At 45.7% G+C, this 18,338-nt stretch overlaps 1 protein-coding gene across 15 annotated transcripts in view; it reads right to left on the bottom strand.

Annotated features, from left to right (window-relative positions):
• Positions 1-5,638: 5,638 nt before the first annotated feature.
• LOC126996209 (ecotropic viral integration site 5 ortholog-like) overlaps positions 5,639-18,338 on the bottom strand; it is a 123,424-nt gene continuing 110,724 nt past the window's right edge. For 12 of the 15 annotated variants that reach the window (XM_050856520.1, XM_050856522.1, XM_050856523.1 and 9 more), the window contains 13 exons: positions 18,077-18,247; positions 17,494-17,675; positions 15,683-15,860; positions 14,873-15,031; positions 13,542-13,676; positions 13,054-13,152; positions 12,827-12,931; positions 11,798-12,061; positions 11,443-11,619; positions 11,134-11,301; positions 10,863-10,958; positions 10,388-10,489; positions 5,639-8,359 (listed from right to left, as the gene is read on the bottom strand). In XM_050856520.1, the coding sequence (XP_050712477.1) occupies positions 7,907-8,359; positions 10,388-10,489; positions 10,863-10,958; positions 11,134-11,301; positions 11,443-11,619; positions 11,798-12,061; positions 12,827-12,931; positions 13,054-13,152; positions 13,542-13,676; positions 14,873-15,031; positions 15,683-15,860; positions 17,494-17,675; positions 18,077-18,247 (2,289 nt within the window). In that variant the 3' untranslated portion in view covers positions 5,639-7,906. Of the gene's footprint in view, positions 8,360-9,307; positions 9,333-9,761; positions 10,200-10,387; positions 10,490-10,862; positions 10,959-11,133; positions 11,302-11,442; positions 11,620-11,797; positions 12,062-12,826; positions 12,932-13,053; positions 13,153-13,541; positions 13,677-14,872; positions 15,032-15,682; positions 15,861-17,493; positions 17,676-18,076; positions 18,248-18,338 lie in introns of those variants that run through there. The other 3 variants (XM_050856529.1, XM_050856521.1, XM_050856526.1) reach the window with 3 other exon arrangements.

Here is an 18,338-nt window from a genome sequence, read left to right as displayed (position 1 = left end):
GGTGTCTTCTGCCTAACCATATCCCGCAGCGCCCTCAAGGAACCCGCCCTTATGCGCCAGCCAATCACAGGCGTCCCTCCACATCCACCCCAGAGCTCAGCAGCCAATGGGAGAGCGAGATTTTGCCAGACTTAACCAACCGTATTGTAGGAGTATGCCAGACGCTCCGCCTTCGTTTCTTCCTCTTTTGCATCTTCTTCTTCTTCTTCTTCTTCTTTTTACTCCTCTTCTTCCTCTTACTCCTCTTCTTCTTCGTCTTCGAGAGAGAGAAGGAGAGAGAGAGGGAGAGATACTATGGGTCATCATATTCTTAAACATTTTCCAAGCTCACACATTTGGCAAGGCTTTCGTAGGTGTGTTAAGCATTTTCAAGGGTAGTTTCATGACCCTGGTGGTAGTTCGACCCTTCTTCTGTACCCTGAACCTACAAAAACACTCATTAGAACTCGATTAATCTTCTTTTTGGGCCTTTGAAAATAGTTAACATGAGAAAGAGTTGGAAGAAGCATCTGAAAATACCGACCAGTATATCAAGGAACTATTTACCAGTGTCTTTATCTCCTAGACACGAAATAAATCCCAACGTATCTCTTGTCTAGCGTCAGTCCGCATCTTCTTACGCCTGCATACACGGTCGGACAGGTAACGGTGCAGGTAGGGGATGTTACCTGGAACCTGTATTCTGGTCCACGCGCGGAGGTAGCGGAACGGGGAGACCTGTGCCGCGAACTTTTATTTTGTTGGGTCATCTGGAGAAATAAGTCTCGGGGAAAGAAGTCGACGGTTTCCGCTTATTCCCGCTCCTGGTTTTCGTAGTTCATGAGGTTTTTTTTCGTTACTGTTATTCTTTGCGTGTCATGTTACGTTGTGTTGCGTGATGGTATTCGGAATATCGTTGACGTTCTCGGCTGTTAAGGAAGACTCCGGGAATGAAGTCGATGGTTTCCGCTTATTCTCGCTGCTGGTTTTCGTTGTTCTTGAGTTTTTTTCGTTACTGTTATTCTTTTGCGTGTCATGTTACGTTGTTTTGCATGATGGTATTCGGAATATCGTTGACGTTCTAGACTGTTATGAAAGACTCGGGGAATGAAGTCGACGGTTTCCGCTTATTCCCGCTCCTGGTTTTCGTAGTTCATGAGGGTTTTTTTCGTTACTGTTATTCTTTTGCGTGTCATGTTACGTTGTGTTGCGTGATGGTATTCGGAATATCGTTGACGTTCTCGGCTGTTAAGGAAGACTCGGGGAATGAAGTCGACGGTTTCCACTTATCTTCTCTCCTGGTTTTCGTTGTTCTTGAGGTTTTTTTCGTTACTGTTATTCTTTTGCGTGTCATGTTACGTTGTGTTGCGTGATGGTATTCGGAATATCGTTGACGTTCTCTCTCCTGGTTTTCGTTGTTCTTGAGGTCTTTTTCGTTACTGTTATTTTCTTGCGTGATATGTTACGTTGTGTTGCGTGATGGTATTCGGAATATCGTTGACGTTCTCGGCTGTTAAGGAAGGCTCGGGGAATGAAGTCGACGGTTTCCACTTATTCGTGTTCCTGGGATTTCGTTATTCTTGAGGTCTTTTTCGTAGAGTTCAGTGTAATGTCATTCTTTCCCGTGTTATGTTACGTTATTCTGCACGACGGTATTCCGGATATTGTCATTGTCGTGTAGAAGAGTTTTTTTGTATTCCGTTTCGAAGGTAGATTTGTTTTAGCGAATTCATTTTTTTATAGATTTTTGAACGAATTCTTTTTTTTTGTGCAATATTTTTTATAGGTAAACGTTTTTTTTTTTGTTGTTGTTGTTATTCTGCACGACGGTATTTCGGATATTGTCATTGTCGTGTAGAAGAGTTTGTTTGTATTCCGTTCGTTTTGAAGGTAGATTTTTTAGCGAATTCATATTTTTATTTATTTTTAAACGAAATCTTTTTTTGGGGGGGGGCAATATTTTTTTTTATAGCTACACGTTTTTTTTTTTTTTGTGTGTGTGTGTGATTCCATTAATATATCGTCTTTTTGGGGGTATTTCGTTGAGGATTTTCTTATGTTTTTATTTTAGAAGTGGTTTATTGGACGCTCATATAATAGGTCGTCTTATTTTATATATTCATTTCATCATTTATATATTTATTTATTTATCTGTCTATTTTATCACACGTAGAGGGTTGAGTCCTGCATTGATATTTCTTCCCTAGCGACACTAATGTATTCCTTCATCAATCCTACTAAAGCCTTGAGGGACAACTTGTAGGTATAATGGATCGACTGTTACGTGCGCGGACCACAAACTTATTTATTTCTTATAGTATCCCCTAACGATCTTATTCCCGCGCATCTCCCTCTTCGATAATTCTTTAAGTTACTTCGATAATTCTAAGTTACTTCGATAAAAATAATTCTAAGTTACTTCGATAATTCTGAAAGTTACTTCTTCGATAATTTTAAAAGTTACTTCGATAATTCTAAAAGTTACTTCTTCGATAATTTTAAAAGTGACTTCGATAATTTTAAAAGTGACTTCGATAATTTTAAAAGTGACTTCGATGATTCTAAAAGTGACTTCGATAATTCTAAAAGGTATAGTATTTAAACTCTCTCTCTCTCTCTCTCTCTCTCTCTCTCTCTCTCTCTCTCTCTCTCTCTCTCTCTCTCTCTCTCTCTCTCTCTCTCTCTCTCTCATCGACCTATTTTGCGTCAGCCCTTTGGTACCTCTGAAAAAAAAAAGTAATAATGGATTTTGTCAGAACTAGATTGCGTATTCGAAACAGAAAAAAATGTTGCCAGGCGAGTTTTCTTTCCTTCCTTCATACTTGGCCTCCATCCGTGTGTGTGTGTGTGTGTGTGTGTGTGTGTGTGTGTGTGTGTGTGTTTTAGAAGCTGCTGCCGTGTCGTCGTAAAAGTATTTGGTGAGGTCAATGTCCTGTTTTATTTGCCTGACTTCCCGGCTTCGTTGAGGATGTCTCGTGATACCTGTTTATATATATATATATATATATATATATATATATATATATATATATATATATATATATATATATATATATATATATATATATATATTTATATATATATATATATTTAGTAGATAATGAAAGGCTATTGGTGTGTGGGGGGAAGGGGGTGGGAGTTAGTGTGTGCGTGTGCGTTGTGTGTGTGTGTGTGTGTGTGTGTGTGTGTGTGTGTGTGTGTGTGTGTGTGTGTGTGTGTGTGACATACTTTCAGACAAAAAGACGCAGACAAACGACACGAAAAGGCATGCATTATGTAGTTAGTGCTTTCACACACACCGCTAAGGTAGCTCAGTGGTAGGGCTCTGCACTGCTGAGCCCAGCTCAGACCGGGAATTTTCCACTGACAGAGAGGTGGTTACTGTTCCCCCCTGAGCACGGGGTACGGGGTGTGGGGTGTGTGGAGGTCACGGCAGCACCCTGAGATCGACCGTAATGAGCACGCTCGGGTCGGGAGGGTACCTGCTGACGATGACGAGTTCAGCTCGTGATGAGGCCGTGGTGAAATACACACACACACACATGAACACGCACACACATATACACACACACGAACAATATCCACCACCACCAACCACCACCATCACAAACAGGTCCTTCTGAGACAATATTCCCCAAGACAGACAACATCCACGACCACCCGCTCTCAACTACCTCGAGGAACACCACGTACGATATCCACCACCGACGACTGACCTTTGAGCGCACACACACACACACACACACCACAACAGTATCCACCAGCGTCCCATCTCTCCCGTAACACTCTTGGAATTCTAACCAGACAATATCCAACACACACACACACACACACACACACCGCCCCCAGGACACACCACAACAGTATCCACTAGCGTCCCACCTCTCCTGTAACACTCTTCAAACTCTATCCAGACAATATCCAGAAGCGTCCACAATGTCCAGCATAGTCATGGCCGTGAACAGAGGTGGAGGCGGTGGTGGTGATGGTGGTGTTGGTGATCATATCCAAAAGTTCCTCTTCCCCGTTACACATAAGCCCCGCCCCGCCCTGCCCCGCCCCCCGTTCTTTCCATTCTTCCTCCTCCTCCTCCTCTGCTTCCTCCTTCTCAAGCCACACCCCTTTCCAAATCAAGACTCCTCCCCAATTTTTCAACCCTCTTCCCTCTGTGTTTTCTATTATATTCTATTTCATATTCTATTTGCGGGCTTTTTTTATTATTGTTTTCTTTTTTTGTGCCCTTTGTTGTAAAAAAAATGTGTATCTGTTTTCTATTCCTCTATTTCTTCTATCCCTCTGTCTGTCTATCTCTTTTCTATTCCTCTATCCGCCTTCTATCCCTCTACCTGTTTGCTTTTCTATCCTTAATCCACTGCACTTCTTTCCTCTACACACACACACACACACTCCACATCTCACCTTCATTAACCTGCCACTGATAAGCTTCAAGTCCTTGTAGTGTTGAAAGATTAAGAGCCTAAACACCTCGTAGGCAGCTTAGATCCCTTGTCAAGAACAGCAGGTGATGGTGGGGAGGGAGTGGGAAGCAGAAGGGGATTGGAGAGGAGGATGGGGAGAGGAGAAGGAGGGTAAGTTCTGCGAGGTGGTGGGGAGGGAGGTGGAAAGAGAAGGAGGAAGGGGGAGGAAGGAGGAGGAGGAGGTTTGTCAAGGGAAGGGAGGAAGAAGGGGAGGGGATATGCAAGGTGGAGGGAAGGGGGCACTGTCAAGGGAAGGGAATGGGGGTAAAGGGAGGAAGGAAAGCAGAAGGGAATGGAGATGAAGGAAGAGAAGGGGAATGGGATAGGATGGATATGCATGGTGGTGGGAAAAGGTCATAGATATAAGGGAAAGGGAAAAAGGTCAAACTAAGAGAAAGGAGAAAAGGTCACAAATTAAGATATGCACGTTGGTGAGGGAGAAAGCAGAAGGCGGGGAAAGGGGGGGGTTGTTAAGGGAAGGGGAAGGAGGTGGGGTCATGATATGGAAGGGGAGTAGGAAGCTGGAAGGGGTGGGTTTTATTATGTAAGGTAAAGGGAATATACAAGTTGGAAAGGGAGGGAGGGGAAAGGGAGGGGGTTGGGGATGTAATTTGCATGGTGGTGGCAGGGAACAGGGGCTCGGGGGGAAGAATTATGTGTTATGTCAAACCCTTATATTTATTTGTTACGTTTTAGCATTCTGTTGTCACTGCCTAACCAGTCTACACACACACACACACACTGGACTGGAGAAATTGGGACTAACAACACTGGAAAGAAGAAGAGAGGGGACCTAATAGCATTATACAGGATACAAGAGGGATTGGAGAAATTGGACAGGGAAGACCTAGTGGTACATGACAGGAGTGTGACAAGAGGGAAGAGTAAGAAATTGAAGAAGAGCGACTGTAGGGGAGATGTCAAGAAATACAGAAGCATAACAACATGGAATGGACTTGACGAGGAGACTGTGTGTGCAAAAACGATTCATGAATTTAAAGCCAAACTGGATAATAGGCGTTATGGAGATGGGACAGCACAAGCCTAGTACGCCTCTTTTCCTGTATTTCACAACTAGGTAAATACACACACACACACACACACACACTGCACTCATTCTTGCACGCCATCAGATGACCCACACTTGCAAGGACGAAGGAGTAAGGAAGAAAACCCACCAGTAAATAGTCTCATATTTAATTATCATTGAAGTTCATGACAAATGGTCTGAGTTGCATTACAGTGGAATGTTTGGGGCATTCCGCTTCCCTCTCTCTACCCTTCGCTACATGACATAATTCTTTACCTTCACAGTCTTTATAAATCTTTTGCTTCGGTACGGAAAACAACACAACGCGTGACCCTCGTGGACTCCTGACACACAAAGTTAAAGGTCCGTCTAACTGTCTGTACCTCCATCGCTTCACGTCACATACACACACAAGTGAATCTGCCTCTGTGTCTAAATATATATTAAATTTTAAAGTATAGAAATATTGAGTATTGAATCAATGCTATCACTAGGAGACTCGCGTGCACCAGTGATTCAGGTTGACCTAGAAAGCTTTGCAAATTACAGCAGTTAAGGAGTGAATGAACAGGAGCGAAAGTCGACAAGCCACACACATGGAGCGACTCTCGGAGCGCCCAAACAAGGGAGCGTGTGTCTCTGTGCCGCCGATGTCGAGGGGGGAGGAAAGGAACATCTGGAACACAAAGAAATTTTAATCCGCTACGAAGCAAGACAGAGTGACAATTGCAAGAGTTGGGTGTTTATTTCCCTTAGCACCTGCGTTGATTGTGGCTTATCGCACAACTCAAGGACTGACTGGCGGACTGACTGACTGATGGCCGTGTATAGTCACGCTCGGTAGGTGATAGCTTGGTCCTTGGATGGTCCCTTCACGTCCCTGATTGTCACCCCATCGTGTAGTGTATCAAGGAAGACCAATTTCTTAAGGTGATGGGAGTCCTGGCTGTGTTCCCTTCAGTCGGTTCGTATACAAGCCCTTCGCCTGCACTCATTTACGTACACAAAGCGCGTTACGTCACTGGTCCGCGTGGTTGCATAAATGGTCCTAAGAGTTGTGATTTCAGTGTGATATCTGGGGGTTGTATCTGGGGCATGTGTTTTGGGTCACAGTGCAGGGAAGTCACATATACGACACCCCAAGTATAAGAAACACAGACATGGGACTCCCTCTCTCTCTCTGTGTGACGAAGGTGCTTGAAGCGCAACAAAAAATACACCTCGCTCGTCGCCAAACTCAGGAAGACGAGCGCTATAGAATTTTCGCCTGCATGTCTCAATGAACTAATAACTTTTCCATTTTTTTATATATATATGTGTGTATTTATATATATATAATAATTATATACACAAGTCTACATAACATAAGTACACATCATCATCATCATCATATGCAAACCTAAATAAATAAATACCTTCTGTTTTGGTTATCGTGGTGTCCCGCTCCTCCTCGGGGGAAGCGAGAGCTCGGGGAGAACATCACAGCTTGACATTGATTGTGCCTATAAATATTTGTGAAGCTTTTCTATTGCTACAGTCTCCTTCACCCATAGGTTTCATCGACTAATTCCTCCTCGTCTCACCTCCTGGCCAGCTGCTCTTACTAAACCGCATTAAAATATCTCACTCGTCTCATCTTGGATTCTTACAACAACCTTCATCTACTTCATCAGCTTCGTCAGCTCTTCCCTTCATCTACTTCATCAGCTCTTCCCTCTCCAATCACTAACAGCTCACTGCACTTCATAACCTCTCAAGCTCTCTTTCAACTCATCACATTACCCACTAACAGCTCATTGCACTTCATAACCTCAAGCTCTCTTTCAACTCTTATCACGTTGCCTCCAGAGAGCTCACATACCCACCCACAGCCGGCCAGGACCTTCCCTTCTATAATGCTCTGGCAACTCTTAATAGGACATAACTTGGCAACCGTCGCCTAAAAACTGACTCCACATGAATGAGACGACAAACATGAGCCAAAACACACACGTCCGTCCCTCCCTGCGAGCGCGAGGAGACACGGAGTGGTAAACAGACGCCCGGTGAGCCAACTCGGACTGTCGGGATGGCCACTCGGACCATGTGAAAAAGTATAAAGACGTCAGTCATTGCTACGAACTAACTAGTGGTCCAGTGGTGCCGTGGCGGGTGACCAGTGCACAGGGGAGTGGCGTGAACGGTGGCGATACAGTGTTCTCATTGGCTGCTGTGCCGGAGGGGGTTACGAGGGGTGTGGGTCACGCCAAACTCCCTCGCCATCTCCCTGTCTCCCTGTTCCTCATCCTCTCAGCACACACAAACAGCGCACACACACGCACATACACAGCACCACAAGTCCTCACACTGCGCCGCGGATTAAAGCTGTCCATCTCACCATCACGAGTAGGAGGATTGGAGAAGCCTCGAGGACCGTTCACTAACAAGCCTCCATTTCCAGATGAGGCGCCGAGCCGTTCTGCATGGGGGGTGCCGCCGCCTCCTCCTCCTCGGCGTCCAGGTCATCCATGTCGTCCTGTGTGTGCCTCACCTCCGGCAGCTGCTCCAGGAAGGCCTCGGCGAGCGTGTGGGATGTCTTCCGGGTGATGTTCTCTCGGTTCGGTGGTGTGATGGACCGCTCGCTACTGGTCGATGTTCTCCGTTCCCGTGGTGTCACCGAACGTTCGCTGCACGTGGAGACCGTCGAGATCTTCCGGTCCCTCCCCGCCACCGCCAAGGACACCGTGCCGCAGTCCTTCAGCTCCGCGTCGTCAAGGTTGAGTCGGTAGTCGTCGGCGTCTTCCACGTCGGACTCCGGCCCACTCACGGCGTCGAGGCGCTGGAGGCTGACGGTGCGGGTGAGTCGGCGGTTGATGGCGGAGAGGCGGGCGATCTGGGCGGAGAGAGGCGGGGGGGACAGTGAGTATTGGGGGTGTAAGGAGTAGGCAGGACACTACTCTTCTGTGTCCAGGTGTGAGGTGCAGGACAATGTTTGGGTGATAAAAGTTCATTTCATCATTAATTCTGTTTTGGACAACATCAGGCACTCACTACCTGGTTTTCACAAGGGCTGTTAAGGCAAGAGAATGTTTGATTACCCTTTCAGCTGATGTCAGGATACATGAGGATGCTTTGTTCTGGTAATCCATATTGGTTTTTAGTGTTTAGTCAATCAGTTCATTCTCTTAAGATTAAATTTTCATTCAAGATGCATGCACAGCTTCATATTATTAACAGTCTGGAGCATTTTACAGAAAGGTGAAGGCATCAGGATGGGGATGGCCATGTCAAGGAGTCAGGGTGGGGTTGGCCCAGGGAATGGTAGATAAAAAATATCAGGCATATTTTTAGGTTGTATAAAGTTTTGAATGCCAGGTAGCCAGATCTGCTCATGCAAAGCAAAAAATATGAAGAAAATTTAATTTAGATAATCTTTATTTAAAATTGTTCAACATTTGGGTGAATTAGTTTTAGGTAGAAATCACTTTGAATCAGCATGCTCAGGGGTCATCCATGTCGTGTGATGCATTATTCTTAGCCTTGTAACTACACCTTTTGAGGAAGCCAAAATAGTTGTTTTCCAGGCACTGAGACTTTTCCTTGTTGTGCCCTTAAGGAAACACCCAACATAAACAAACAGTTTATAAAGAGGCTCAAGATCAGTGAAATGGCAAAGGACAGACAAGCAAGAAGATGTCAAGACAGTCACATGTACTGACACATCTGTGATGTGCTTAGGAGAGAGATTTAAGAAGAACCGCCATGCAACACCAATCTGTGACTGCTTCTACACACCAAACACGGGTTGGGTCATGCAAAACTGTGTTGTTGAAGCACTTACACTGTCCTTACTTATCGGTGGAAGGCTGCAGGTGCAAGTGTGTTAGAAAACTTGGGTTAAAAAGTGGAACCACACAGGACAAGAAGCTTATTGCACTAGTGGTGGTGTGGAGATGATGTGTGTGAGTGAGGTGATGAGGCAGGAAACAGGTTAAGTGACATGACTGTATTGACACTGTCAAGGTGATGACAATCATTCTTGTGTTAAATGTGAAAAAGGTTTATGCTGGTGATGCAAGACTGCACTGCAGTGGTGTTTTGGTCTCATCTTTGAGAGGTCATGCCCTCTCTGCAAGGTCTCTCATTTCAGCAGGAGCAAAGACCAGGAAGAAAAATACTGTCAATACTTAATGACTGTACCATTGTGCTGCAAGTGTAGACAGTTGGATGATGAAGGTTGTCAGAAATGATAATCTGTAGGCAGTACAAAACAAGTTTTAAAGGAAACTCAAGAAAACTTTTCTTTAAGTTCTGAATTTATGCTTTCCATTGACATTACAACATTAAAAGGTCACAACAATTTTCTCAAACATTAAAAAAGCCCGTGAACATGTTTCAGGTATGCAGGACGGCCGGCGGCGAGTGCAATGGCGTGAAGCGGTGAGGTGGTGGCATGATGCTGTGTCTGCTGCCGCTAAGACTAGTACAGTGAGTGGTGAGAGTTAGTAAAACAGCAAACACATCAAAGTTTTCATAATGCACATCAGTTTTTAAATCTTAATAGTGCATGACAATTCCCCCATTCCTTGTTGACATTGCACCCAGATTCTCAAAGTGAGGAGTGCGTGTTAGTGATTAGGAACAAGTGACCAGACGGGTGTGAGATAAAGCAGCGGCGGTGTGTGTGTCGCCTGAGGTGCAGTGTGTGGATGAGTGACCAACACCTTCACTACCTGTACCACGAGGACAAAACCCATTAGTAGGAAGCATCAAGCCGAGATTAGCCACAAAAATCAAACAGAAAATCAACCTTGCCGTCTACTCCCTAAGGTTTGCTCACCCGCCCCCCATAAGCACTCAGCACCCCTTCCCGAGCCCTGCCAGCACTAGTTCAGCCATAAGGTAGGCCGCCCATGCTCACCTCAGCCTGCAGCTCCGCCACCTTGTCCTGGAGTCGGGGCACCTGGTCACTCTCGCTGCCGCCCACACGTGACACCTCGCCCTCCGTCACGAGCTCCTGGTTCTGCGGGAGGAATGACGTGGTAAGGGAATGACACTCACTGAAACATGGATATTCCACTGTAGGTTTAAGACAAGTGTTTTGACTATAGGTTTCATACAAGCTAAAATTCCTCAGTAGGTGTAATGGAAAATCTTAATCTTCTCTCTAGGTTCAATGCAAAATGTCTGATTATAAGTTTCATACAAGCTATATATTTACAGTCCCTATAGATATCATGGCAAGTACTTTGAGCATTATATAATTCTTGTTTTACACTCTACGACTGATTTATATAGTGTGTGTAGTTTATGAGGACAAATAATGCTTGTATACGTATTTAAGGAGACACCCCAATCACGCAAGACCACAGATAGATTAGTTTTCTTCACTTTACCTTAAATTCCAATGATGAGATTTTCTGGGTCAGTTCGGCCAGGCTCTGGGACTTCTCTGCCTCCCGGATGCGTGCCAACATCTTCTCTTCCTTCATCTGGAGTAAACAAGGAATTAGCATGAGCAACTTGTCCACCCTCGACTCTGTGCTTCAAAATTACCTCCTCCAACCCACCCTTGACTCTGGGCTTCACAATGACCTCCACCCACCCTCGGCTTCACAACGACCTCCTCCACCCCCAAGGCATAAGTGGCAGCCTCCGCACACTTGCCTGGCTCTCAAGGTCGGTGTACTTCCGCTTGTGGTCGCCCAGCTGGGATTGCATGGTGCGGATGTTGGACTCGGCGGCGTCCAGAGCCTCCTGCAGCCGCTTGTTCTCCTCCTCCTGCCGCTTCATCTGGTTGGTGGACACCTGCACGGCCGTCTCCAGCTCCATCACCTGCGGGGGGGTTGGTTCAGACGTGTGCCTCAAATTTAAGGTCTACAGAATAAATCACCCGTTTGCTTTCTTTTACTCAATAACAATACCAAAGAATGAGCGTATTCTTCTATAATGATTATACAGCATGATCTCACCCACCTTGAGTCTGGCCTCCTTGAGCTCCGCCACGGCCGCCGTCTCGTGCAGCTTGGTGGTCATCAGCTCCTCCTCCAGCTTAGCCGCCTCGCTGGACCGGTCCCAGAAGAGTCCCAGCTTCTTGCTCGGGGTGCTGGTCACGTCTGGCTTGGCGGCCTCACTCTTCTCGCCGTGCTGGTCCTGTAAGGTGAACAGTGTTAGCAGGTGTGGTGGCTATGCTACAGATACATGTCATACAACATAATCAATTTCTACATGATCATATTTCTTCAGGAGGTGAGATTTTCCTTGTCACAGAGTAATGCATTTATGCATAACAGATTCTACTGTTCCTAGATTGCATTTGTCCTCCACTGACCTGCACATGTTTGGTCCACAGCTGCGTCAGCTCCTGGACGCGGTGCCTCAGGTCCTTGAGGGCCAGGTTGGCCTCGGCCTCCCTCAGCCGCACGGCAATGAGTTCCTCCTGGAGGTGGGCCACTGAGTGGTCTGGTGTGGCCTCCCTCATCTTCTTCTGCTCCTCCTCCAGCTCCTGAATCCTGGCCCGGAGGTCGCGGATGGTGGCCTCCGCCTCGGCAGTCTTGAGCCTCACCTGAGAGGGGAGTGCTGTGTTGAGGGTCAGCTAACTCCCAGAGACAGAGACGCTTACAGGAAGGGAACACTGGCGGCTGCGTGAAACTCAAGCGAGTTCCACAAAGGTTAGAAGAAGCGCCATAGAGGGTTAGGATCTACTCATGGACCCAGCGAGTGAACCAGCAAGACCCGAGGTGTATGTCATGCATTAAATTATACACACTCATTCATATACCCATGAATACACTATAGTCTGTTCACATTACATGCAAACTCAAACTCAAAAGACACAAGGAGTGAATAACCATGATTTTGTAGAGAAAGTGCATGAAGTTCAATTAAGGGAGGGATGTCAAGGGGTCAATAGAGTCAATAGAGGTCAATAGAGTGGATGGTTACTGAAGAGTGAGAGTTGGCAAGGGACTGAAAATGTTAAGAGGACATGCAGAAACAGGGAAAGTTGAAACACTAATTCTATCATCATCCCCTTGTAGCAAGTTTCATTGGGGAACATTCAATTTGCATGAATGAATATAGACAGATCATGCTTATTAAATCTGCTTAAAATGTGAACAGGTGTTCTCTTCCACTTCCCCATCACTTGTACCACTTAATGATCTCCACCTCCCCACCACCATTACCACTTAATAATCTCCTCTTCCACCTCCCACTCTGTTACCACTTAATTAATCTCCTCTTCCACCTCCCACTCTGTTACCACTTAATTAATCTCCTCTTCCACCTCCCACTCTGTCACCACTTAATGATCTCCTCTTCCACCCCCCACCACCGTAACCACTTAATGATGTCTGACCTGGACAAGTTCCTCCTGAAGACACTTGACTAACTCCTCCTTCTGCACCAGCTCCTCCTCCTTCACCATCAGCTCTGCCAGGGATGACTCACGCGAGGAGCAGTTCTGGAAGGAAAACGATTTATATTTAGCTCTCAGCCTCGACCTCACCTCCTCTATACTGTAAAAACAACATCACTCTTAAGCCCAAACAACATTACTCTGCCTCCACCCAAGCCTTGACCTACCTCCTCTATCATTCCAGTCAGCTTGCGGATCTTCTCCCGAGCGGTCACCAGCTGCTCCATTGTCTCCCCGTCGTGCTGCCGTAGAGCTGCCAGTTCACGCTACAAGGGACGAGAAATAACAATGACAAGGGTAAGTACAGTTCACGCTACAAGGGACGAGAGGAATAATAGTAATGAGGGTAAGTAATAAATGGTCTATGCCAAAACCAGGTCAAAAAATATCACAGTAGGAATGTTTTTTTAGTTTGTGGTGCAGAGGACGACCTTGATTCTGGCACCTCGATCTCCTCCCGAAATTGACCTATCTTTCGGCAACTCCTCTCGACTCTAATTACTGCCAAGAATCATCCCAAACACTTCACATTTATGGTGTATTTTACGGGAGAGAAATTAGAGGGGAGAGAACTCAAGGTATTCAAAACTACTCTAACAGTTTCCTTTACTGTAAAAAAAATAAATGAATAAATAAAAAACAACTGTGTTCTCACCTTGATTGCAAAGTTGTGTTCCGCCTCCTCGGCGCGAGACACCTGACCCCTGATGAGGCGGTCGGCCAGGGCAGACGACTCCGCCTCCAGGCAATCTATCCTCTGGCGCAGGAGTCGGTTTTCTGTCCGGAGCCTCTGTGGGTGTGGAGGGGGAGGGGAGGGCGGGGTCAGTGGTGCCTATAAACCTACGTAAGTGTTGTGTGAATCATCGTGGAGACAGGAATTGGGTTACGAAAGTGCTGCTCAGATACGGGACGCTGCAATGTAAGGTACAGAGATGCATGGTGAATGGACGTGATAGATGTTTAAATGGGAATGTATGTGTTAAATCATGGGATCAGAAATGAGAATGTATGTGTTGATTATGAATACAGAAATGGGAATGTATGTGTTGACTATGAATACAGAAATGGGAATGTATGTATTAATTATGGATACAGAAATGGGAATGTGTCTTAATTATGGATACAGAAATGGGAATGTGTGTGTTAATTATGGATACAGAAATGGGAATGTGTGTGTTAATTATGGATACAGAAATGGGAATGTATGTATTAATTATGGATACAGAAATGGGAATGTGTGTCTTAATTATGGAAACAGAAATGGTAATGTAGGTGTTAATTATGGATACAGAAATGAGAATGTATGTGTTGATTATGAATACAGAAATAGGAATGTATGTATTAATTATAGATACAGAAATGGGAATGTGTGTTGATTATGAATACAGAAATGGGAATGTATGTATTAATTATGGATACAGAAATGGGAATGTGTGTTGATTATGAATACAGAAATGGGAACATTATGGAAACAAAAATCCCCCCTCTGTTTGTTGCCCTTCTATTTGTAGCTAAACTTCTATTGGTAATGTAAGGTACGGAAATACATAGCGAACGGATGCAATAGATATTTAAACGGGAAAGCATATGCTGATGAAAAAGGGAAAGCATATGCTGATGAAAAAGGGAAAGCATATGCTGATGAAAAAGGGAAAGCATATGCTGATGAAAAAGGGAAAGCATATGCTGATGAAAAAGGGAAAGCATATGCTGATGAAAAAGGGAAAGCATATGCTGATGAAAAAGGGAAAGCATATGCTGATGAAAAAGGGAAAGCATATGCTGATTAAAAAGGGAAAGCATATGCTGATTAAAAAGGGAAAGCATATGCTGATTAAAAAGGGAAAGCATATGCTGATGAAAAAGGGAAAGCATATGCTGATGAAAAAGGGAAAGCATATGCTGATAAAAAAGGGAAAGCATATGCTGATTAAAAAAACATGTGCTCTGACAATATTCACTAACGGGACCCCATGTAGTATTTACCTTAAGCTCCACCAACTCCTCCTGCTCTTTGGTTTTCATGGCCGTGTACTCCTTCTCCATCTTCTTCATCTTCTTGGGGTTGTAGCGCAGCGAGTAGGCAAGGGAGAAGTAAACCTCGGGGTCGGCCTCAAACTTAGCCGGGAGGTCTCGTTGAAAGTACTGTTCAGGGCGGGAGAGAATGTGTGTGTTATTGATGAGGGGTTTGAGACTCGATGTTATGCGCTAAATCTAAATTCTAAGTATTAATGTATTTTGAATATTTATAAGTAGAAATTCACCATCTGCTTTCCTTTCTTTTCTTTTCCTTTCCTATCCTTTCATATCCCTCCCTTCCCTTCCCTTTCATTTCATTTCTTTCCCTTTTGTTTTCATTTCCTTTCCTTCCCTTCCCTTTCATATCCTTCTCTCCCCTTCCTATCCCTTCCTTTCCTTAACCTTCCCTTCCTTAACCCTTCCAATCCTTACCCCATCCATTCCTTACCCTTCCCTTACTTAACCTTCCCTTCCTTAACCCTTCCTTTCCTTAACCCTTCCCTTCCTTAACCCTTCCCTTCCTTAACCCTTCCTTTCCTTAACCTTCCCTTCCTTACCCTATCCATTCCTTACCCTTCCCTTACTTAACCTTCCCTTCCTTACCCTTCCCTTCTTCCTTTCCCTTCCCTTCCTTTCCTCCCCATACAATTCCCACACAAATCAAACCTGCCCCCTCACCTCAACCCCTTTCCCTTCCCTTCCATTCCTCATACATTCCCCAACAAACACCAAAAGAAAAAAACCCAACCCCATCACAACTCCGAACACCATCTTCACCTTGAGCATTCCCTCCATGTCCATCGTGAAGAGCTCCTCCTTCCCCAGCGTGAGGCAGGCCAGCGCTATCCTGAAGATCACCTCCACGCCATCCACCAAGAAGCAGTCCATCATGCGGCACGCGAGGGGCTGCTGCAGCGTGGTGGAGAACACCGTCAGGAACCAGGAGGAGGCGTACCTGTGGATGGGCGGAGGAGTGAGTCGGTGGAGGGGTGCGACAGATGGGTGGAAGAGTATGACAGTTATGTGGATGGTGTCAGATGAATGAGAAATAGTTAATGGGTGGAAGAATCAGATGGAGAAGTGAAGTTATGAGATGGATGTCAGGTGGAGCAGTAAGTTAGGTGGGTGGGTGGAGACATGAGATTAAGTTAGGTTAGTTGGGTGGAGAAGTAAAGCAGTCAGGTGGATAGAGGTGGAAGAATAGCAGTAAAAGAGGTGGATGAAAGCAAGAGGTGGAGCAGACACAAGTGGAACAGTAATAGTTAGTTAGGTTCAGGGTTGAGCATTCTCTAGAAAGTAAATGGATGAAGGGCTTTAATAAGGGAGACATTCATAAGGTTTTGTTGGTAAGAGAGAACGTGGGACAACCACGAACTTAACTTTAAACTGGATAGATTCAGATTCAACATAGGCAGGGGCAATTGGTTTTACTAACAGGTGGTGGATGAGTGGAATAGGCTTAGCAGTCATGTGGTGAGTGCCAATACATTGTCATCATCAAAAATAGACTAGATAAATTCATGGACAGCGATATTAGGTGGGGTTAGATACACGGGAGCTTAGGGTCAAAGGAGCTGCCTCGTACAGGCCTACCGGCCTCTTGCAGACTCCTGCGTTCTTATGTTCTTATGTTCTTATGTTAGGTCAGGTGGAAGTGGAGCAGCAGGCAGGTTGGGTGGAGGTGTGAGAGGGAGCAGTAAGTTAGGTGGAGGAGTATGATAGATGGGTGGAAGAGTATGAGAGTTGGGTGGGCAGTGTCAGGTGGTTAGGTTAGGTTAGGTGGGTGGATGGAGGTGTCAGGTGGAGCAGCAGGCAGGTTGGGTGGAGGTGTGAGATGGAGGGAGCAGTAAGTTGGTGGGTGGATGAATCAGATGGAAGAGTAACAGTTAGATGGGTGGAATTACCAGGTGGAGCACAGTAACATTCAGATGAGGGGAGAGACATCAGCTGACATCATCTCATCAGTAAACATTATTCAAAGTTAATAAAAGCACCTTCCTAATCTGCAGTCCATCCATGTGAAATCAACCTTGCATCATCGCACGTGTGAATGTGTTGGTATTCTCATTCATTCAGTTCAGGTTTGGCCTCGGCACCCACTTTTTGCATGCCAATCAGTTGCTTCATAACGACAATAAGACACCTCATTTTGTGTCTAATGGAAACAGGACGCTGCATGGAGGTAGAATTGGTGGAGTCAACACGGCCCTCTAATCCCATTCATTGAGGTGAAGCCAACGAACTGTCAAATTTACGGCCAAAAGATGGAGTTGGGCGAGCCTGGCCGAGCCTATTAAGAGGGAGCCTGACCTGACAACACCTGACACCTGGCCGTAACAATGACAGCTCGGGCGGTACCAATTCTACCTTCATGGGACACTGGCAGAGGTAGCACCTATCCACCCATCCCCTATCCTTCCCGGGACTTCTACATAAAGCCCCTGGTCTATCTACTGTACCATAAAAGAGACAGTCACCCCTCCCACCCCGTATCCTTCCCGGGACTTCTATATAAAGCCCCTGGTCTATCTACTGTACCATAAAAGAGACAGTCACCCCTCCCATCCTGTATCCTTCCCGGGCCTTACATGGAGGTGTGGAAGCTCTGGGAGGTGAAGTGGGCGTGCAGGTCCGGCAGGTGCTCTTGAATGAGGCACTCCAGCTGGTACATGCACAGCCCCAGCTCGGCCATGGAGGGCTTGAACATCTCACGCATCCGGTAGTCCTGCATCAGCTTCACCAGCACCGCGAACGCCTCCTCTTCTGGCATCTGTGGGGGCAGGATTAGGGTCAGGCCACGGCATTGAAAAGTCTCACTCCACAAGATAAAAGAAATGTTTGGCTGAACCCTTCCACCACCATCACACACTCGGTACAGACTTCTTGGCTCTAGGACGGACAGGCTCGTTGTGATAAGTATCTAATTTGATCTTGAATAAATTTTTCCATGGAATATTCTGCTTGATATGTATCCTTCAACTTGTTTCATATGATTGATAATCAAAACAGAGTGCAGGAAGTTGCCCAAAATAGCTATCACTGAAAATATGGACCATGAATTATTGTTTTATGTGTCTATCTCTGGAGAACAACACACTGTAACTCACAGGTCATGTCCAAAACTGACATGACTCAGCTTGTAGCAATGTAATGGTAATGCAATCTCCTCACCTGCATGAGCAGCAGCCCCACGATGAAGGCCGAGCCCTGGCAGTAGCCCACCTCCCGGTCGTGGAGGGAGTACGCCTTCATCACGTTGAACAGACTCTCCTGCCCCAGCCCGTCCTTCTCCTTGAAGAAGTCATGCTCCGGGTACGTCCGGGCAATGTCCCGCCGGATGACCTGACATGGACACACAGAAAAAGAATTAAGTACTACAGTAATAGACTATTGGTCTCCTTGGTTACAATACTGCCACTGTGCGATAAGGATG

This window comes from Eriocheir sinensis, chromosome 9, assembly GCF_024679095.1.
Source record: "Eriocheir sinensis breed Jianghai 21 chromosome 9, ASM2467909v1, whole genome shotgun sequence".
Taxonomy (NCBI): domain Eukaryota; kingdom Metazoa; phylum Arthropoda; class Malacostraca; order Decapoda; family Varunidae; genus Eriocheir; species Eriocheir sinensis.
Note: the sequence above shows the minus strand (reverse complement) of the source record. Positions and strands in the feature narration are given on the sequence as shown.